The 23,912-nt window shown below is 35.9% G+C and overlaps 1 protein-coding gene and 1 long non-coding RNA gene across 51 annotated transcripts in view; one reads left to right on the top strand and one right to left on the bottom strand.

Annotated features, from left to right (window-relative positions):
• The window catches only part of rbfox3a (RNA binding fox-1 homolog 3a), an 829,029-nt gene that overhangs the window by 70,906 nt on the left and 734,211 nt on the right, over positions 1–23,912 (bottom strand). For 30 of the 50 annotated variants that reach the window (XM_073918641.1, XM_068224793.2, XM_073918645.1 and 27 more), the window contains one exon: positions 8,421–8,567. In XM_073918641.1, coding sequence (XP_073774742.1) covers positions 8,421–8,567 — 147 coding nt within the window. The remainder of the gene's footprint in view (positions 1–8,420; positions 8,568–23,912) is intronic. The other 20 variants (XM_073918647.1, XM_073918614.1, XM_073918621.1 and 17 more) reach the window with 1 other exon arrangement.
• LOC141376839 (uncharacterized) overlaps positions 1–23,912 on the top strand; it is a 106,397-nt gene that overhangs the window by 78,890 nt on the left and 3,595 nt on the right. The gene's annotated exons all lie outside the window — the stretch shown is intronic.

Genomic DNA, 23,912 nt, shown 5'->3' with positions numbered 1-23,912 from the left:
CTCAATCAGCTCCGTCAAAAAACTGTGTTGCTTCCAACATCCATAACTGCAATCTGACTTAAACGTATGAACTAATGACCTCATGACGTATTGCTGTCGGAAGCCAAAATACCAAAGTAAAAGGTTTTAATTTGTATCAATTATTAAATTATGCATTTTAGATGATACAATCACAATGAATTCTTATTATATTTAAATATAAATTTTTATCATGTTTTAACCTTTTTAACTAAATTATTATCACAAACGAATTATGCACAACTGGCTCTTACACTGAAAAAGGTAACCTGTACCATACCATACTGTACTACTCAGTGGAAACGGGAAATTAAACGTCATAACATATAATATTCATTATCTACTTTTAATGTTAAGTAAAAAACTGAATATTACCATTAACTATATTAAAAATACTATATAACCTTATTAGTGTCTTTATCTGCAGAGTTTGATTGTTTTATTAATAAGTGACACAATTTACTAATTTGATTTGTTGTAAACATAAATGTACATTATGTAGGAACACAAATGAATAAATTATGACCAAAACTAGTGAATCTTTTTAAAAGTGAGTCAATGAATTGTTTAATTATTCTATTGATTATAAACACTTTCAAAAGAAAACACTAAATCAATAAGTCAGTAAATTATTCCTTCATTTGATTTGTTTAATGCACTGTTTTTAATATGACCAAATCAAGTGAATCTCTTTATGAGTCAGTCACTAAACCGTTCACTCATTTGATTCAATCAAAAGACCGACTCTAAAGGAACAAAATAAAACTAAAATTCGCTAAATTAAAAATTCAGAAACTAAATAATAAGACATTAATATTTGTTTGCTAAAAATTGAGGATTCTGCTTAAAACAAGAACACATATCTACCAATTGAATCAGAGAAAATCTATTTGGTATTTTTTTGTCCCCACCGGCTGATTTCGATTTATAATTTAACATTCAAAAAGAATGAACACAGCTAGTAATTCAAAAGTTGTGATTGTGCATTTTTGTGATCTAGAGTGAGTCTGTAAATCCTTCACTCCCCTGAAAAACAATTGTTCATTTAGTATAAAAGTATGTATACATACTTCTAAAAAAAGTATGTGTAACAACTTATTATGACAAATTATGGTAACCATTCACCAAGCTGTTCAAAAATATTTTAAATGTTTAAAAACATTCAGGCAGAAAACATGAATCATTGATTTAATAAGACTGATTAATTCACAAAATACTAACATGACTTCAAACCAGTGATCGCTCCACTATATGCTCCTCTATTCATTATATATAATGAACGTTTGAAAGAGTATCTCAGATCCTATGATGTAAATTTAATTGAGGGCTTTTATTTGGAGCTGCCTAACCAATTGTGCTACATGAAGCTCTGGGCTGGGTCGGGACTCTGGGAACAAGCAGGACATATACTGCTGATGGGAGCAAACTTCAAAAGATCACAGCGGCCCCCTGTAGTGTATGCACCAGCGCTCTTAATGACACGATATGGCTTGTTATTTTCTGTGGTGTTTTTGACTGATAAAAGCTGGCCGAAGCCGCGGCAGAGGGTATTTCTGGCTTGACTTAACACCAAATGCCCGACTCAATTAAAAAAAGGATAATTGGATATAGAGCAGCCATCATCGCTGATGATAAACCATATATTTGTTTATTATCTCCGTGACGAATACCACCCTCGTAATTACCTGTCACTTCAGTTATTATTTTCCAGCTATTTGCGCGCCGTTCTGTGGTTTTATCTGATTGTCATTCTCTGAAACGCCCAATCTCTCATTTTTATTCTCTAATTAGCATTAGCCATGAGGCATTGACCACTCCCTCTGAGAACACAGCAGTGTCTGGAAGCTTCTTTTGGGCGCTGAGTGCAGCAGATAATGGAAAGAAACCCAAACTTTCTTGGCCTCTGGCAGAATGCTGCTCATACCTGTGGCCAGAGGGTGAAGCCCGAAGAGACTACGGTCAGATCAGGAGTGATAAACACCACTACGCTTGGTGCACACAGCGCAGAGCGCCTTAACGTTAACCTCTCTCGCCTTATGCTAATAGAGATCCTGGTAAGGGAGCTCCGCAACGAGACCTTGAATCAAGCAGGTTTATTTCAATAAATAAATAAACATGCCAGTGCATGCCAACACAAGGTCACCGCTGCTCTAGCCGAAGGAGGAGACAGCTTCTTAAAGAAGTAATTTGGAACAGGCTTAAATAATTGGTTAGATGGAAGCAGGAGGCTCCAGGGTGCACTGTTATAAATGTGCCGGGAAGCATGACTGTTTATATGAAAGCGTAGGACAGCAATTAGAGCAACCACACAAAGTGAAACATGTGATAAAGGTTCTGTTTGCATTTCTCTCTTCCACTTTGGCGGTCGCAGGAGAGGAGTGACGGCCGGCCCGGAGCTCCCCGGAGGGTTAACGCCGCTTAAGCGTTCCATTTAACGCGGCCGGCTTTGGAGATCATTACAGAATGTGGAGAAATGAAAGCAAAACCTTAAGTTCCCCTAATGGGCGGAATGAAAGCAGGTTTTAATTGCTGTCTAAAATGGCTGTATTATTTCATTAAAACTAATTACCCTGTCAAGCAGGCCGCATCGGCTTCATTTCAGCACAACAGGGGAGAAATGGGCCTTCCAGGCACCTACGGCTCAATGGGATTGATCGAGGGCCCGGGTCACTAATAAGGTTAAGAAGAGCCGCCTTTCATCCGCCCAGCCGTGGGGAGAACTCGAGGAGGACTGTATATGAGCATGTTTGCGAAGAACGAGCCACTCTGATCTCACTCAAGAAAGAAAAAAAGAGAAGTGACGCCTTGCGGTTCATTTTGGCCGGCTGTTGCTTGATCTGCTTGTTTTTCCAGCCCAATTCAAATTCCACAGCCAAACCCAAACAGCTGCTACTTGACACGATTCCCTCCATTTGTTCAAATTAAGACGCTTTTTTTCTCCCCCTGCCAGAGCCAGAATCAAACGCCGGCATTTGCATCTCAGCGTGAACCTGCTCACGACCGCAGACGATTCGCTCTAAACAAAGTATGCGGATGCTAATGGTTTTAACCCACCCTAATGGGTTTATGGTATTGCTGAAATATTTCCCAGGGTAGTCATCCCTGGGAAAACCCAACTAATCACAGCTAGTCACCATAGGCCCTATCATCGCCACTGCCTTGCAGCAGAGAGCTTTAATAAGAGTGTAGGCCTACATGAAATTAGGATCAATGGGAGATCGCAGTGCAAGACTGCTGGTGGTCTACACACTTGATAGGTTTGGGAAACGCTTCAAGAGTTGTTTGAAGCAAGTCACTGTTGGTGTGAAAACGGAGGGGGAGTAGTTCAAAAAGCGAGCTGGTAGTGTGACATCAAGACAGTTTTGTTTGGAAATTAAGCAGGTATCATTATAAACCCATTACAAAACCATATGGGGTTTCTGATCTTGTTTGAGATGCTAGGTAGACCTCTGCATTCCCATAGGTGATCAATGTTTTAGAAGATTCCAAGCTCTATGGGAAATGCTAAGGGGAACAACGGTCTATTAATTCAGAATAACAAGGTACCTGTTTTAATCTAACTTTCCCCAGAGCTGGGGGCCATTTTTATTGCTAGTATATACATATGCTGTGCGCACTCAACTGTAGGATCGCTCAAATCAATGCAGGGGAGTGTTATGGGAGGAGTCGGAGTTGGCAAGCACAATTTCGCAGCCTAAGTGTGGAATCGTCATGGTGGTGCTTTAAAACCAATTTCATACACTAGCATTAAATCCACATACTCATCTGTATAATTGGTTTGGATGTCTTTTTCTAATTATAAAATGAGGCTCGAATAAGGTTGGGTAATGGAGCTTTTTAATCGGCGCTCTTTGTTTGACTATGGCCCACGCAAGTGTACTCGATTGAGGAAAAGACTCGTAAAAATGCAGTTTTCATAATCAGCTGTTCTAAATTGAATTTCCATCTTGGAAAATTGAGAAATCTGAAATGGCTTAGAAAGCAGTCTTTGAGGGCAAAGTAAGTGAAATACTCTATCATCCATCCATCCATCCATCCATCCATCCATCCATCTATCCATCTATCCATCTATCTATCTATCTATCTATCTATCTATCTATCTATCTATCTATCTATACATCCTACATCCGTCTATCCATCCATCCATCCATCCATCCATCCATCCATCCATCCATCCATCCATCACATAAATCTTCAAGATGATAATCTATTACTATTAGTTCTCTAAACTATCCCTCAGTCCATTTGTCTATCTGTCTATCTATCTCTTTATCCATCCGTTCATCCATCTGTCTATCCGTCCGTCCATCCATCCATCACATAAATCTTCTAGATGTTAATCTATTACTATTAGTTCTGAAATCTATCCATCAGTCCATCAGTCCATCCGTCTTTCCGTCTATCCATCTATCTATCTATCTATCTATCTATCTATCTATCTATCTATCTATCTATCTATCTATCTATCTATCTATCTATCTATCTATCTATCTATCTATCTATCTATCTATCCATCCTACCTCCGTCTATCCATCCATCCATCCATCCATCCATCCTTCCATCCATCCATCCATCCATCCATCCATCCATCCATCCATCCATCCATCCATCCATCCATCCATCCATCCATCCATCCATCCATCCATCCATCACATAAATCTTCAAGATGATAATCTATTACTATTAGTTCTCTAAACTATCCATCAGTCCATTTGTCTATCTGTCTATCTATCTCTTTATCCATCCGTTCATCCATCTATCTATCCGTCCGTCCATCCATCCATCACATAAATCTTTTAGATGTTAATCTATTACTATTAGTTCTCAAATCTATCCATCAGTCCATCCGTCCATCCATCTATCTATCTATCTATCTATCTATCTATCTATCTATCTATCTATCTATCTATCTATCTATCTATCTATCTATCTATCTATCTATCTATCATCTATCTATCTATCTATCTATCTATCTATCTATCTATCTATCTATCTATCTATCTATCTATCTATCTATCTATCTATCTATCTATCTATCTATCTATCTATTTTCTCAAAACACATACATATTAACTGCAACTCTCTGATTTCTGTAATGACAAAGCTGAATTTTCAGAGGCCATTACTACTTCAGGATTTAGTGTCATACGGTGCTTCAGTTATCACTTTTATTACTATTATTAATGATAAAAACAGCTGTGCTACTTAATATTTATATGATAATTATTTCCCCCCAGGATTCTTTGATGAATTGCAAGAAAATATTAAGCATTACTAAACAAAATCTCATTCTTTGTGAAGTACCAAAATGGGGGAAATGGAGTTTGAAGAAGTCAACAGTTTTGGGCTAAACCCTTGAGAAGTTTTACAGAGTCAATAGTTGCAGATCTTCTCCCTTTGCGCTCCTGCCTCATCTTAGTGTTCTCAGACTTGCCTTTTCTTACACTTTTTTTTTTTTGGAACTTTAGAGGGGCACAGCGCTTGTCCATCCCATCCTCTCCCACCAGTCTATCTATGGCACGGGATAATTGCACCCCTGGGTCCCTGAGAGACTTCACAGCAAGTTGCAGCAGTCTCTTCAGACCAACATACACACACTTGGTCACACATATGCCTGTTTTCGCATCGGAGCTGTCAGCCAACACAAACCTAATGAGGATAAACTTCTAGTTTTTAACCACAGTGAGGAGCGCTATTAATTACGTCTCCACTGGTGGGACCATCGCGTGGCTCCCTGCTCGTCATATCAACACTGGGCAAAAAGCGGGAGAGGAGCGGACAGCCTCTCTTACAGGGAACAAAGAGCACCAGGAACAGATGTTCTCAAGACTCAGCAGTCAGCCTGTACCCAGAGTCCTCCACCAGTTTAAGTGTTACTGTTTGCTATACAGTGCCCTTAGTAAACACAGACTCTGGGTTTTAACAAGCTGGGACCAACAATGTTTTTTTTTCTTTCTCTCCTCCGTACACTGCCTGTAGCCTCCAGTAACAAGCTGCCAGTGTTTAACGCAGATCCCTTGCTGGCTGCTGTTAATTCAAAGGTATGCTGGAGTTTAAGTGTACGAGTCCTCCAGTCTCGGAGACAGGCACAGATGTTTCTAAAGAAATGCTTCGAGTCGTTCATTAGTTTAGTTTTTTTTTATGGTGGGCAAGAGAGCTTTGCAGATTGAGGAAAAGTAGTCGCGGATGAAATACTGAATAATGACCGACCATTACTGAGCTTGTTGTAGTGTTGAGCATTTTTTGATTGAAACTAGGAACTTGAAACTTTTTGGATTTACTAGGGCTGGGCGATAAAATGGGTATTGATATTTATTGACCGAACCCCATTGTCAATATCAATAAAAAACAATTAGGTATGTAGTTACGCAATGAAAGGCTATATTTTTATTAAAATGTGGCTGCTGAGCACACGCCTTGGAAGCAAACCAAGCACATTTTCCAGCCGCATCTAGGTGAAAACATCTCACTTTTCCGAATGCTATGGGCGCATCGCGATTCATGTAAGAAGAACTAACCAATCTGCGTCATACTTTGTATGGAATATACACAATTCAGTTATGGTGGCAGACTAATTACCTCAGACAAACACAGTGCAACCAAACACTGCAGTGCTTTTTACTTTTCTCCATAAAATTGTATTGAAACCACAGCAATGGTTTGTTCATTTGTCATTCTCTAAGAAAATGTTTGATGGTCGCCTAGTTTACGAGAGATGCCAAAAGAGCGCAAACGCAAAGTCCTTTTCAAATAGTTAAGGAATCCATGTGCACACACTTGTAACTTAAAGTCAGAATAGCAACACATGCAAAAATGAGTGCCATGGCTAGCAGCAGCGATTGTAAATAAAAAAGGATTTAAGGATGTTGCCAGAGTGGCTTTTTGGTTTCTTTTCTTGTGCATCCCAGCCTAACATATATAATATTGTATTATAGCCATTATACTTCACAATTAGTAATGTTGCAATATTTATTTGTATAATGATGGCTTTTCTTGAAAGCTCAGATTTGATTATAATAATTTGTGTTATTGTCAGAGTTAGAGGTTTACTGTATCATTATTATTCACACCTTAAAGTTTGCTTTGATTTTTCAGTATTTAAGCTTTACCATTGCATACTTTGTAACATTTTTTTTCTCTCAAGTGTAAGAGTCTCTTTAACACTTATGTTTATTTTATTATAAATAGATCAGATATTTTGTTTAAACATGTTGGTAAATTAAAATAAAGTGGTAAAATAAATATGATATTATTATTTATTCAGGTATTCATTCATGCATGAGCTCACAGGGTGCATTTGTTTAGGAATCAGATGAGATTGGTTGCACTGAAAGGATTTGACTCAGTAAAAATTGCTAATGTTTGGGAATCAGATTATACTGGTTGCATATTTTTATTCACCATTAAGCGCCTTATATGATTCATTAGCTAGGAAATCAGACTAGACATGCCCTTTGAAATTCAAATTCACCAAAAAGGGTGATATGATTCATTAGCTTGGGAATCAAGCAATCATTTATTCACTCGGGAATTGGACTTTGTTCATATAATTAATTTCATTTCTTGAATCTAATAGTTTTCTTTTGTTTAAAAACAGTCACATCATCCTTTTTAAATGCATCACAATGCAACTGTTAAACAGTTCCACCTCCTCAAAATTATTATTAATATTGAGTATATTATATCACATTTATCTGTCCACCTCTTGATCATTCAATCTTATTATTAATAATAATTTATTATTATTATTATCATTATTATTACTATTATTGTACTGTTTTTTGTACATATTTTTTGTTTTTATATTCTATGTATATTATTTTTATTGTAAAGTTGTTGTTTTTCTAGTTTCTTTTCTTTTTCTCCTCTTGTTATTCTTCTTATTTCTTTGTCTTCTTTTTTCCACTTTATTCTTCTATTACTTCTTCTTTTTTTCTTCTTTTGTTTATTATTATTATTATTATTATTATTATTATTATTATTGGGTTTGGTATGTTTCATTAACAAGTCTATGCGTTTATCACAACTATGCTTAACTAAAAGGGATAGTTCATCCAAAAATTTAAATAAACTTACTATTTACTCATCCTCAAGCGCTTATAAACCTTCCTTGAAACATAAAAGAAAATATATAGAAGAAAGTAGGAAGAAGATAGAAGAAATAATACTATGGAAACCAATGGTTATAGGTTTTCAACTTTTTTCAAAATGTCTTCTTTGTGTTCTTATTCAGATTTGGAACAAGTGAAGGGAAATAATTTTTTTATTTTTGTGTGAACTTTCCCTTTAAGGAAAAAAGGCTACAATTAGAATATCTAAAACTCTAATACACACAAAAGTAATAACCTGAGCTGAACCAAAATCAACAATAAGTCCCCACCAGTTCATAATATGCAACTCACCCCGAACATTTGCCGGAGGTCTGGGTCTCGGAAGCGGAAGGGAATGTTGGAGACGTGTAACCGTTTGGGCTGCTGCTTCTCCGAAGAGTCTGATGGCTGGAGCTGAAGCTGCTGAGATCCGTCTGTCTGTACCACATCGTCCGCCTGCTGAAACAGACACACACACAAACACAAACACAAACACAGCTCCGTTAGCTCTGAAACACAGTCAAAGTGCAGCGGGCAAAAGTGAGGTGGGAGATCAGGGCAAGCTGGTGGCATTTTACAAATTCCCTGTGCTCTGCCAACATTTGTATGTGGCGGTGAAGATTAAGGAAGCTGTCAGGAAGTGTGGATACAGATTTAAAGGGGAGGGAAAAAAAAGTCTGACATGGGAAGACCAGAGAATGCATTTACCGAGCAGCCGCCTATAAAGACCTGAGGGAAAACGAGAGAGAGAGAGAGAGAGAGAGAGAGAGAGAGAGAGAGAGAGAGAGAGAGAGAGGTACTGAGAGAGAGAAAGTAAGTGTAAAGATGGTGTGCTCATCTGTCCATCATGTGGAGGAAATGGTAGTGACACAGCTGTGCTCAAGGATGGACTGCTGTCCGTGACACACATTCATCTTTCACCTCACAAGCCCTGGTGCTACAGCTTTCATCCTATTCTCAGTATTTCTCCAGCTGGATTTTGAGCTTCGTAATAGCTCATCTGACCAGTCTCTGACCAGATGCTGTCACAAGTGGGGTGTTATAAAACTCTGAAATATAGCTCATGCAGTGGTGTTTCCAATAGAGATAAACCAGTAGTGTTTTTTAACATCTTGTTTTAATTTTTAAACATTACTGTACATTTCCATGAAAATGATTATTATATATATAAAAAAAAAAACCTAAAATGTAAGCCCCGCTGTTAAATTTTTCTGCCAATTTCTGTTTAACGGAGAGATATTTTTTTCAACACATTTCTAAACATAATAGTTTAATAACCTATTTCTACTAACTAATAAATAATATATATTAATAATAATAAATATATAAATAATAAATAATAATAATAATAATTAATAATAAATAATATTACACAAGATATTTTTCTTGACACTTCTATACAGCTGTAAGTGACATGTAAAGGCTTAACAAGGTTAATAAGGAACATTACACATTTTAATAGTATTTTGTCTTAGAAAGAAGAAGAACAACAACAACAAAAACTACTTAAGTACATGGCAAAGATATACCATGAAAGGTATTTTAATTTTACATAAAAAAGTAAATACATTAAAATAATAATGTAGTTTAAAATACATAATTCATAGAATTATTTCTTAAACAAAAAACTACTAGTATTATATTATATTATATTATATTATATTATATTATATTATATTATATTATATTATATTATATTATATTATGTATTTTTCTTATACAATTACATAATTTTTGCATTTTCTCAGACAATTTTAGGAGAAAATCTGGGTTTTTGGATTAAACATGTTACACCATTCATACTTACACCTAAAATAGTAACATAAACGTCTATATAAACACATCAAATTAATACAATATAAAGAAAATAAGAAATTAATGACATAAACAAATATAAAAAATTATAATAACTACAAAAATAAAAATGGCATATTATTAAAATAAGGAAAATGAGTTGATTAACCATTTGTAATGGTGCCCAAAATTTGTAAAGCCAATTTAGATGTCATTTCATCCTCTCCAAGCATTTTCTGAGTCGTTCAGATTAAAGAAGGATTTTATTAAAAATGTCTTTCGCTCTCGTGGCTGTGCGTGCTCTGTCACCTGCGTATCCAAGTGAAAGTAGACTTAGATAAAAAGTTAGCCTAATGCAAAAACGCATGTAATTGACGACAAGTTTAGAAAGCAAAAACAAAATCCAGAATCCAGTACATTTTAGAAGATTTAAAAACTCGGGTTGGAAACATTTTCAACTTCTCAAAAGGTGCATCCCTGTGGGTCTGCAGAGCAAGTGAGAGTGTCTGTGGGAGTGTTGACAGATCTCACAGAACCAGCAGTAGGAAACTGGTAATTTTCCACTGATAAATCTATCGTTCAATTGATCAAATAATTAGTTTATTAAGCGCAAAGATTTGTTTCAAAACCATTTATAAATTCAGTTTTAATTTCCAGCAAATGAATAAATGAACAATAATAATAGAGTTATTTCCAAATACACAGGCTATGACCATATGGTCTAAAACCAGACAGGTGGACAAATCTAAGCTTTTTTAAAATAAAACAAATATAAATATGCATAAAATGAATAATACTGCTACTAATAATAACATTAAACAAAAGCAAATTTTCATGAATAAAAAAAAGAACCCCGAGACGAAGAAGGCATGGAGGCGGTGTTTTTTATATTTATGTAGGTTTGAAAATAAAAAAAAATTGTAATATTGTAATCTTTTAATTCTTTTTCATTTGTAAAGATATTTGGGTATTGCTGTACATCCTGTGTGTATTAAGCAATGTTTAAGCAAGGTGCACAACTAATGCGCTCTGCGCTGGACTTTCCACCAGCTTTGATCTGGTCTATTGTGCCATCTATAATAGTTCTTTAAAATAGCAATGCGCCAGCAATGCACCTCAACACGGCTCCTTTTTTAGACCAGACTCTTGCGCCGAGCTGAAACTAGCAAACAACAATTGCATTGCGCCTTGCGCCTCATTGCACCGGGTGTATGATAGGACCCTATGTGTGGGAAGCACTGTATATACATTTAAGTCAAAAATATAAAGTAATGAAAATATATTTTTTTAATTTATATTAGAAGACAAGTAGTTTTTATAGTTGATTTTTAAATATATCACTAAAAAATGTTAATGTTGTACAAAAAAATAGAACTTTATAATGAAATTATAATAACATTTATAATAGATCTAAAACATTGTAAAGTAACATTATGAAATTAAAATTCATATAAATTTATAAAATTCATATCAAACATCATGGAACAAAATAAAAAAAAAAACTATATGAAATATCAATATTCATAAATAAAAATACTGTCTAACAAAATGCTCTTGAGGGAGGATCAGGTTGGTGCATAACCGAATGAATAATTAATCCAGACGTGATGCAATGGACGACAGATGCACGAGACTTCTGTGCGTTCAAGAGTTTGTCTTGTTTTTCAGCCATTGTGTGCAGACATGTTCAGTGAAGGAAAAAAGCATGGTGAGCGCAGCACCCGTGCGGCAGCCCTTCATGTACATAATGAATTAGAAGAACATGGGAGCACAGATGAAGAGATGATGTCAGCTAAACTTCCCCCGGCTTAGCAGGATCAATGAGAGAGAAGTGCTGAAGGCAGCTACATTTGGCTGGGCCCATAGACAGCTGTATACTAGAGCACACTCTCTCTCTCTCTCACCGCAGAGACAAAAAGACAGAGATGAAAGGAAGAAAGAAAGAAAGAAAGAAAGAAAGAAAGAAAGAAAGAAAAAGTGTAGTGTTATTTGGTTAGGGTGTTTTGTGCGGCTAGAAGGGTATACAACACATACACACAAAAAATTTTTAATTTTGTGCCAGAGTAATTGGTGATTCATTCCACTTTGGCAACCTCTGATAAATGAGTTGTTGTGTGAGAGTTTTTGACTTAAAAATGACAAGTTGATTTTAATAACAAATGTTAGTATTTCTGTTGTTACGTAGAAGTGTTAACTTATTAATTGCAGTTATTAATATTGTTATTAATTATACTAGTGTGTTTGAAAAAAGTCACCATCATTATAGGAAAAAAACAAACAAACAAAAGACAATAATACATTACATAACCCTTAGTATGAACAAAGCGTATAGCCTTGTATTAAATACTGCATTTATATTAAAGTTCTGTCCAAACAGTTGTACAAAATGACAGACATTTAAAAGACTAGAAAAGCACAAAACAGGCCAAAAAAAGACATCTAAACTTTTTAGTCTTTAATTTTGCCACATAAATGAGCACTCCTGTGAATTCTGAATTCAGAAATTTAAAACCGATAGATCAAAACTGACTTTGGGATTCATATTGACAGGATTTCTGATAGCATTTGGATTTATTTATAGAGGTGTTTCCTAACCCTGTCCTTGAAGGCACACAACTCATCAAACACACCCGAATCAACTCATCAGAACATTAGAAGATACTCCAAAACCTGAAACTGTCGTAATTCGACTTATCAATTAGAAATGATCAGACCGGAGGTTTTGAATATCAGAAAATAGACTTTATTCTTCATAATAAAGCCGAGAAGGAGCAGAAGAGACTTTGGAAAGAGAGAACCAGAGATAGGAAGTGTCCAGGAGAGACTTCAGAATGCTCTGGGGTCTGCTCTGCTCTTTCTCGGCTTTATTATGAAGAATAAAGTCTATTTTCTGATATTCAAAACCTCCGGTCTGATCATTTCTAATTGATAAGAAGTCGAATTACGACAAAACGAATGGGTCAGATAAGGAAGACCTACTGTGCAAAATACACTCGCCGGCCACTTTATTAGGTACACCTGTCCAACTGCTTGTTAATGCAAATTTCTAATCAGCCAATCACATGGCAGCAACTCAATGCATTTAGGCATGTAGACATGGTCAAGACAATCTGCTGCACTTCAACCCAAGCATCAGAATGGGAAAGAAAGGTGATTTAAGTGACTTTGAAAGTGCCATGTTTGTTGGAGTATTTCAGAAACTGTTGATCTACTGGGATTTTTGAGTTACGAGTCTCGATTTCTGTTGCGACATTCGGATGGTAGGGTCAGAAATTGTCATCAACAACATGGATCCATCCTGCCTTCTATTAACGGTTCAGGCAGGTGATGGTAGTATAATGGTGTGGGGGATATTTTCTTGGCACACTTTGGGCCCATTAGTACCAATTCAGCATCATGTCAACGATCTCAGATCAGTTTATCCAGACATACTAATCTGATTCGCGAACTTGTTTGAAGAACCAAATTAGCGAGAGATCAATTATCAAGATTAAAAGATCCAGGATCTGCCAAATAATCTTAGATCATTTAAGCGAGGTACGAAGAACGGACCCCAGGAACAAAGTTGGAAAACACTGATTTATATAGCACTTCAATTTACAGTCCTCTTTCACATGTGCATGTTATCTTAATCAATAGTTTAAAATAACTACATACTTTCCCTAAATCTATCCATTGTTTTATATAACCAGTTTTTCCTTAGGTAAGTACACGTTAGTACACATTCTGTAAGATAAAGTGCAATCGATTTATCTGTACACTTCTAAGTGTGTTTTTCATGTATATACTTAATTATAATAAGTAGGCTGGACAAATTCCCCCTCATTAGGCACAAAACACAAGAGATATGAATCACAGAAGATGGCGATATATCATGCATTAGGTAATGAAGATATAATGAGATATCTATCACTCTACTCCTTTTTTTTTCTCTCACCACCCTGACAGAGAAAAATAGAAGGAAAAGGTGAAGTAAATGCAATTATGTAGACACAGCTAAGAACATAATAGCAACTCCAATGCAAAAGATTTGGACCTGCAAGGCGTTCATTTTTCCACTCATTACAGAGAGAAGGTGAAAAATGGCATGATAAAATATCAGCTGAAATGAGATTTTAAAGTTTAACTCGCTGTACAAAACCATTATTGCGGAGGACATATGTCTTTACAAGGGAAATTACACCAGTAACATGACAGAAGCGACTTTACATTTCTATGGGTCGCATAGATTAATCTATTTTTAAATGAACAGATAAAATAATAAACCATGCAGACAAGCATCTTTACATCTTCTGTGCTTATCTAATTACCAGGTCTACCAAAGGGAGTTTTCAGAGAGAGAGAAAAAAAGAAAGAAATATTTGCATTACAATAAAACAGTCCAAACTAATCAGTGTATCGCCTTTTTAAAGTTAGAAAACAACATTATTTTTCCCTAAACACAAACATTTGCCTGCTGCATTAACTACCTCATAATAACTCTATATTAATGGCTGAAATAATATGTCATGTCTTTTCAAAACACAGAAGCTGTGGTTGTGGTTTTAAGGGTTTGTTTATTTAAAAAAATGAAAGCTTCATTTTAAACCTGTGACTTCTGTTTATAGACATGTTTTTTTTTTTAAATGTTTAAAAGCTTACAATTGTTAAATTAATCCTACGAAAAACACACATAAAAAAACACCTTTTTAGTGGAAACTGGCAAGCTTTACTACACTGTAAAATCCAACAGTCAACTTTATCATATGAAAGGAGTGTAGTTAACTCAGTTTTTTTTTTTAGACACAAAATGTTTTAGACGTTTTAAAATGTTTTAAATATTGTTCTCCCATTGTATCTCCCATTGTGCTGTGCAGAAAGTAGGTCATTAAGGTCATTAAGGTTTGAGAATATTAGGGTGATAATAAGTTTACAAAACACTGCTTTTAGTCAATCAAAAACTAGGGTGGGCAATTTTGGATACTAGCAAGCTACTGTAGCTTTAATGATTAGCTCATGTCTCATTCATTGGTAAAATCATACAGGCAGAACTTATGAGTGAGTAAATATTGAGTACATTTTTTTGTGTTCAGAATTCATATGTTCACATTTTTCCATTTAATCCCACATGAAAAAATACTACAGTAATTGAATGTGTTTTCTTACTATACTATAGTAAAGTATATTTTTACTTTGTCACTTTGGTTATGAATGCTACAGCATACTGTAGTATTACTCACACTAGTGAACTGATAAACTGTTGTAAATACAATAGTTTACTTTTTTTTTTTACAGCTATGGTGTAGTAAAATATTCTCTGTGGTTGTTGTATTAACACAGCAACTGTAGAAATACCATAACAGATTAATTCAAGTACTTTACACACAGAAATAAAGTCACTGGTGGTACCTTTATAAAAAGTGCACTTTTGTACCATTAGGTTACTATGAGGTACACATTTGTACCTTTTGTTATTAATATGTACCTTCAAGGACCTGATAGGAACAAAAAATTAAAAAATGTACTGCCCCAGTGACAGCCTTTGTACCTTTATATCTGAGAGTGTATTAGTGTATTCATTCATTCATTCATTCATTCATTCATTCATTCATTCATTCATTCATTTTCTTTTCGGCTTAGTCCCTTTATTAATCAGGGGTCGCTACAGCAAAGTGAACTGACAACTTATACAGCATATGTTTTATGCAGCGGATGTCCTTCCAGCTGCAACCAAACACTGGGACACACCCATTGAGAGTGTATTATAATATAGTATTTACTTTAAACAGCGACAGTATTTTTCATTCAATTATACATTCTTTTTTTTTTTCGGCTTAGTCCATTTATTCATCAGGGGTGGCCACAGCGGAATGGACAGCCAACTCATTCAGCATATGTTTTACACAGCGGATGCCCTTCCAGTTGCAACTCAACACTGGGAAACACCCATACACTCTTACATTCACACACATAAAGTACACTACAGACCATTTAGCTTACCCAATTCACCTACTGTATACCCCATGTCTTTGGACTGTGGGGGAAACCAGAGCATCCGGAGGAAACCCGGGAAACACGAGGGGAATATGTAAACTTCACACAGAAATGCCAACTGACCCAGCCAGGGCTCAAACCAGCGACCTACTTGCTGTGAGGCAGTCTCTCTACCCACTGCGCCACCGTGACGCCCACAGTATTTTTCATGTGGGATTATGCACTTTTACACTGTGTCAAAATTACTTTTCAACATCCAGACAACAAGTCCTGTTTCTCCCAAGCCAGTGTGCTTAAATGCTGCTAAACGCTGAACCCTACATAATGTCACATGGTCAGTCATCATTTGGGAACGATGAAGGTAAGTTTGAACCCCTGCTACAGGTTATACAGTATAACAGCAGCCAAACCTCTGAACCACTAAACGTCGAGGGTCACCGGCTCCTGCTTTTTCCATCTGACAACTTCCTCATCTTCTCTAATGCACAGACTCTCCCAACGGGCTCTCGGGGGTCTCTGTGAGAGGACACCGTGTTTACCAGCACATTGGCACTATCAATCATCGCGGCTATGTAGACAGTCAAGCCCTGTTAAGATAAAGCACACGGGTCGACTCTGGATCCACACAGCCTGTCGTCCTGCCCCTTGTGTATGCCGCCTGAGGTCGGCGAGCGGCGGAGGCCCGTAGCCCCTGCCTGATGGCGGTAGATGGAAAGCTGAGCAGATGGATGGGCAAGCGGAGGTGCAATTACCCCCTGGTGCCCCCGCTCCCTGGGCTGCACCTCTTCACGCTCCGCCATCCTCATCCATCACGCGGGTGCCATCGGTCATTCACATGCTCTGTCTGCAGTAGCTCTGGAGAGAGGCGCGCTATCTATCATGTCTAACAGGTGAGCGGTGCGACGGCGCAGACTCGCCCATTACCGAGCGGCGGAGCGTGGCCTCTGAGAGCCTCCAATTCCTCGCTCTGCCCAGCCGAGTGCTGGAGAGAAGGATGAGGGCTTTGATTTGCTTACTTTATGGGAACGTGTATTGACTAGGTCCTCTCAGATGTAAGTCATCATGTAGCGACGCGGAGCAGCGAGTAACGGACAGTGATAAAAATGAAGAGAAATCGTAGGGCTACTGTGTATTCGTCTTGCACGCTTTGCTTAAAGTTGGCATGGAACAGAAGTTGAGAAAGCTTTTTTCTTACCTAATGTGACGTATATAGCCGAGTGAACTGGAAAAGGTGTAAAGGGGGACTTGAATGTGTTGCAAATGGATTGGATTGTTGCCATTTGCTATTGCGCTGATTTATTTTGACCATTTGAGTAACTGTTATTTATTTTTTAATGTTTATTAAACTTTTATAAATAGAAACAAAGTAATTTTACAGAGAAATTTAAACAAATCTTATTCCCCAAATTCTTATCCCTACCCTCTAAGCAAGATAAAATTACCTTTAATAAAGACAGAAAAGAAATAATAATAATAATAATAATAAATAAATAAATAAATAAATAAATAAATAAATAAATAAATAATACAAACAATAAACCTCAGGTAATCATATAATGTACTTAATTAGATTTGCTTTGGCAAAAGGCCCTAAGATTTACAGTTGAAATCAGAAGTATTAGCCCCTCTTAGAATTTTTTTTTTTCCTTTTTAAATACTTCCCAAATGATGTTTAACAGAGCAAGGAAATTTTCACAGTATGTCTGATAATATTTTTTATTCCAGATAAAGTCTTTTAACACATTTCTAAACATAATAGTTTTAACATTTCTAACTCATTTCTAATAACTGATTTATTTTATCTTTGCCATGAACAATTTTTTTCACAGATGTGAAAATGCAAAAAAAGTATTTTTTTTAAACATTAAAATTCAAGTTTATGGTAAAGAAAATCAGATGTAATAAATTCTTTCATTTTATATAAATATTTTAATTTGATCAACTTTCTTTCTGTCATGATTAGAAGAAGATTATACAATACATTTATAGGAAAACTTGCAATTTTCCACCAGGGATGTATTTTTTAAAAACGTTTTTTTGTTTTCTTCATAGGATTATTTTTACAATTGTGAGCTTTTAAACAGCACCTAATATAATAAAACTAAATAAATGAAATTTTTGCACTAAGCATTCTAACAGTTAAAATATTACAGGATCGGTAAATGTAAATATCTAGCAAATGTCATGTAAATTTAACATTTACGTTTTATTTTTTATTGGTTTTAGTGTACTTTTAACAAATATTTTGTTTATAGCTAAATCATTTAAAATAAACATTTTATAAAATACTGGAAATGCCCATATTAATTTCATGGTGACTTTGAGGAGAGGACAATTGCTTCATCATAACAAGTACTTTGCAAAACACTCAGTCCAACTGACTCTTCACTTGAACGATACAATCTCTCTAGCTTTATTGGGAGCATTTCCACTTCTCACGAGTGAAGCGGCTTGAAGTGCTCTTCTCTGGAGGAGTTGACACCAGGCCAGGAGAGGGAAAGGAGAGGTAAGCATTTGAGACTCCGCGCTCCAGGTTTGGATCTAATTATCTCATCGTCACCGCTAAGCAGCCATCTACAGGGGGTTCGTCTGCGCAATTTGCCTTTTAATTTGTGTTAATTGCATGTTAATTATATTGCAGCTAGCATGGGCTGCATCTGTCTCTTTCAGAGACAAGGTTTCAGAGGGCTTTGCTCTCCCAAGTTTTGTAGACGAGGTGAAAAGTAATTAAAAGTCTTCGCTGTTCGAGGCGAAGGCAACCTCCGTGCTCACTCGGGTTGCCTGCTCGTCCTCTGGAGGACATCACGAGGTGAAGGATTCGACATCTTTCGTGTACATGTAGATGGACTGTGACCCTCTTTCCAGCACTTAACAGGAGGACAATGGCGAGGAGTTAAGTAACCTGCATTAGGGTCTCAGGATGTGGATCCTGCCAAAAAAGCTAATAGTAAATCCATACGGGAGGATTTTACGGTCAGCTAAGAAAAGCTCCCCAAATTAACCCCAAGTAGGTATATTACCCCCTCTAAAGCTTTATGACAGCCAATTACCACAATTGAAGCAAGAAATGTTACATAACAATGTTCCATTTGCCACGGTTTGGGATTTAGTATGCCATTTGATTTAGTGAATGACAGATGTGGCCCATTTATCGCTCTGACGTATTCTGTCCAGCAGGTTTACTGTAAACATGTATCATTTCACATTTGAAATGTCTGCTCCATCACACATGCATTAAAACAAAGGCATTTCATGATCTATAAGTCATTACAGCATATTTTTATGTTCATGTAACTAAAATAAGTTAAATTATACAAGCTATTTTTAAGGAACACAACACCCCTAACAGTTGAGTTTTACCATTTTTGAATCCATTCAGCCAAGCTGCGTGTCTGGTTGGGGCACTTTTGACTTACCTTAACATAGATCCCTGATTCAGATTAAACCATTTACTTTAAGTTAACTCCAAGAGACCTGTAAAATGAACCTATTTTCCAAAAAAAAGTGGAGTGTTTCAGTCAGTTTAAACAAATTTGAGTTAAAATAACTTAAGGTTAACCCCTTCAGACCTGAATTATATTTCAACTTTTCAAAAAATTGTAAAAATAGTAAATTTGCCCTGTTCTTAAGACTTCCATAAATAAAAAAAAAAGGTCAATAACCGTGTATTGATGTTTTTGTTTGTTAATTTCAATGGACATCAGGACAAAACAGTTGCACTTCGAAAATGATATACCAACTTGAAATTAAAAATAAAATAATACAAATTGTTAATCTTTACTTGAGGTTGAATGTTGCAGAACATTTTTACAACTTTTCTATTCAGGTTTTTGTTGCACATTCTTACATTCAATCTATAAAATATTGGCAAACATATCAATAAATGTGAATCAAATCATTAAAAATGTTGCTTACTTCTGTGCTAAGAACAAAGTGCTGCTACATGCTCCTTTTCACCCTACACTGTTAGACATGATATTGTATTTTTGCGGTAACTTACAGGCAGCACTGTTGTCAGCAATTTACCACAACTACAGTAAATGTGTTTTACAGTAGCAGGTCCCTACTGCAGTTTTATTTTACAGTAAAATAGCTTCACCACAACTTCTTTTTATTTTAAAATGGCCTTTACCACATTTAAATTTTACAGTATGACAATTTTTACAGTACTTTTACTGTCATTTATTTACATTAATGTGCATTAGGATTTATGTGGCATTTTACTGTCTGATTTTTCCACTAAACAACTGTAAAATTACCGGCAAAGTCTAATGCTCTGTTCACACCAGACACGGCAAGTGCGGATAAATCATGCTATTCCTTTTTAAATAGATGCTTGAACAATTTGAGTTTACTCGCTTCATTCGCGCGTCATATCTACTTCACAACAGACACGGATTCGTGTGATGGGCTGGGCTTCTGTCTGCTTGATGACTCTAGCTTCTTTGGTAAATGGCTAACATGGATTTTATTGAGAGAATAGCTGTGTTTATGTGCTAGAGTCCACTAGATCCTTTCAGACGTGCACCCAGCTCTATGAGCTTATAAACTCCTCCAGAAATGGTTTGAGTTGCCTTAACTTATTGTGTTTTACAGTACTCATTTGGTTTAAGTTCTCATAATTTATTGGGTTTTGCTGTGCTCAAATTGCTTTGTTTCCTCAAATGGATTAAGTTCACAGTACTCATTAGAATTTGTTTTTCTACTTAAATGGTTTGTTGCAATCGATTTTCTCAAATGGTTTGAGTTACCTTAACTTTTTGGGTTTTACAGTGGATATATACATCTGGGCACATTTTGCTGCTTGTGACACTGAAGTTATAGTAGAACCTAAGATCCCCTATGTACACTGCAATAAGAGCTTACAGTAAAAAAGTGAAACACAATGCTGAACATGCCTAACAAACAGCACATTTGATGTTTAATAAATTAAAAAATTGTGTTTCTTTGATCAGGTAAAATTAAAGGCTCAGTTCATACATCTAACTGCTTTTATTTAATACCAAAACTCCATATATGTGAAGCAATATTAACAATAGAGAATGCAGAGAACTTTAAGACCAATGCAGGTTTCCATCCCTAGTATACATTCAATATAAGTGGAGAAAGGAAGCTAGAAAATGCACACAAACTGGATCAACTCTCCTCATTTTTTTCCCGCAAGACTTTCCAAATGCTAGACTACAATCATTCCATGCAGCCGATGCTCCCCTTGTTTCTATTTCTGTTGTAGAAGAGCAACTTCCCTGCGCTTCACATTCGGCGAGGAACAGATCAGCCAAGCAGCACCAAGAAATAATTGCCTGAACATTATCATACACCGCCACATTGGACCTCTCATCCAAGCCTCCTCTGCCTAAAGCACAACGTCACAGAAGGCTTGTGTTTGTATGTTTGGGCCGGGTGGGGAATGAGTCCTGCTAAATCGTTTCTATTGCCGCACTCATTCAGTGTTATCTGCAAATCACTTTCAAAGTGCTCAGCTCAGCACTTCCCCCTTCAGAATGCCCCTACAACCACATAATTGAAACTATCTGATTGGAAAGCTGCCAAGCAGGTAGATTACATCCGATTAGGGCCAAACCAGCGCTTCACTTAAAGGGATTAGCTTGAGCCGCTTTATATTTTTTTGTTCTTCCACACTTGCCGTCAACTTTCCCTCCCACTGAGATGCGAATACAAATCATCCGCCTGTCATCTAGAAAGAAGACAGTGGCCTTTCAGTCTGGCGCAAAGCTCTAATTAATTAGACAAGGTAATCTGATTCACAACAAGTTTAGCCGGTAACAAATACGGAGGATTAAAGAGCGCTTAGACCTGTGGTACTATTACCGATGGCGCAGTAAAAACTATTCAGGGAAGGCGGCCAAGAATAAGTGCAGGAAATAATGGCATCGCCTTAATAACATAACCTCACGCTCCTTTGAGCAGTACTGCTATGTTTAAGCCAGTTGCAAATCACAGTTTGGACAATCCCACCAAAGGCGATATGATGGAAAACTGTGAGCATGTAGTAGTCTTTTATCGCTGAGTTAGCCAGCATCTAGGGTCTGTGCTGTTGTGATCTGATATGTGATCTGATGTGATTAGCGTCCACTCTCTGAGGTCTAGTGCTCGCTCTTTGCTAATGATGCTCTGCAGGAAGAGTGAGAGCAAGAGAGAAGAGGGAGAATGGGAAAACTTCGCCCTGGTGGTTCGGGGCCGGAGTGACAGTTTAAGTACATCCTCCAATCGAGCTGTAGATTAGCCTAGCCGGAGCTCATGTGCCTTTTTTTTTTGCGGGCTGTCAGAATCGCTTCTCTTGCGATCTGCTGAGCGTGGGATTATATCTACTTCCAAACCACCTCAGAGCTTTACACATATCCCAATCAGAAAGAGAAAAAGATTACATTTTTCATCTGTCCTTTCCCCTCCACCTCAAGGCCGGGAAGACCTTGTACTACTTTGTGCAATGAAGAAAAGTTAGATGATATTATATTTCTTTTTCCCACACTTCTCATATGCCCTTTCTCAAGATGTGTCTCATTTTACTCTCTAGATACCAGCCTCCAAACTATGCAGCATTTATTAGAAATCTAATTAAATACTATGATAAAATAATAATAATAATAATAATAATATGAAGAAGAAGAAGAAGAAGAAGAAGAAGAAGAAAAAGAAGAAGAAGAAAAAGAAAAAGAAGAAACAAAAAACAATCTAAAAAATAAAATAAAATATCTCTCAGGGATTGATTAGTATTTCCTTGCATTTCCTCCAAGTGCATGCTAAAGTTTTGCTCTTATTTTTCCTTTCTCCAGATGTCTCTCATTTGACTTCCTAGATACCAGTCTTAAAACTATACAGCATTTATATAAAATCTAATAAAAAAAAATAATAAAATAAAATTATATTAAATTTAATTAAATAAAAAACTATAAAAAAGTAAAAAAAATATTGGATTCGTCCCTTTACCACACTTTTCATTCACACACCCTACAGCTGCGTCTCATTTTACTCCCTAGTTACCTGTATACTGTAAATTTACACAGTAGTTTTTTAAGCATGCTGACATGGTCCAGAAGATCTGCAGAAGTTCAAATGTGGCAGCAAAAAAGGGAGGAAAATTATTTTATTGACTTTGAACATGGCATAGTTGTTGGTGTCAGATGCATGGACGAATCAGTGTTTTTCAGTAACTGCCGATCTACTGGGATTTTCACATTAGTTACAGTAGTTTAGCTGCAATAACAACAGCCATAACTTCTATCTACTGTATTTATTTACTTACTAAGATGCTTAGATTTGTAGACAATGTTAGGATATTTAGGATAAACTGTCCAACAACAGTACTACTTAATATAGTGACTAGTCAGTGGTCAAATGTCATATTTTACATGACCCACAGTATATGGGACTTGTAAAGGATGAGTGTCAAATCCTGAAACCTGCTCTTTATATGGAATATAATAAAATCCTGTGGTAAAAACTAAATAAAAAAATAAATAAATAAATGAATTAATAAAAATAAATAAATAATATATTTTTAAAATATATATTAAAAATTAAATAAAATGAAAAATATATAAAAATAAGTTAAACTATAATAAATTAATAGATTAAATAAAATAAAATATATAAAAAATTAAATAATGGATAAAATGAAATAAAATAAATATATAAAAATTAAATTAAATTAAATAAAAAGCATGAAAAATAAATAAAATAATAGATAAATAAAATAAAATACAAATATATCTGAAAAAAAAGATAATTAAAAAATAAAACAAAATAATAGATAAATAACATAAAATAAAATGACCCACACCGATTCATCTGTTTTTTTTTCTTCTTCATCTTCTACATTTACTCAGAGTGTGTATGTGTTAATAAAAGGTCTATATAGGAACTATAGTGTATTGCGAACAGACCAAACACAACTGACCCATGGGAGCGGGTTTAAGGACAGTTTCTCCTCTCAGAGTTTCTTTTGTTTCATCATGTGCTTGTCATATGCTCAGACAGAGCACTTGGGTAGCATTCGTTAAGTGGTCCATTGAG

The sequence above is a fragment of the Danio rerio genome, chromosome 12, assembly GCF_049306965.1.
Source record: "Danio rerio strain Tuebingen ecotype United States chromosome 12, GRCz12tu, whole genome shotgun sequence".
Taxonomy (NCBI): Eukaryota; Metazoa; Chordata; class Actinopteri; order Cypriniformes; family Danionidae; genus Danio; species Danio rerio.
This window is presented reverse-complemented; position numbering and strand designations above follow the sequence as displayed.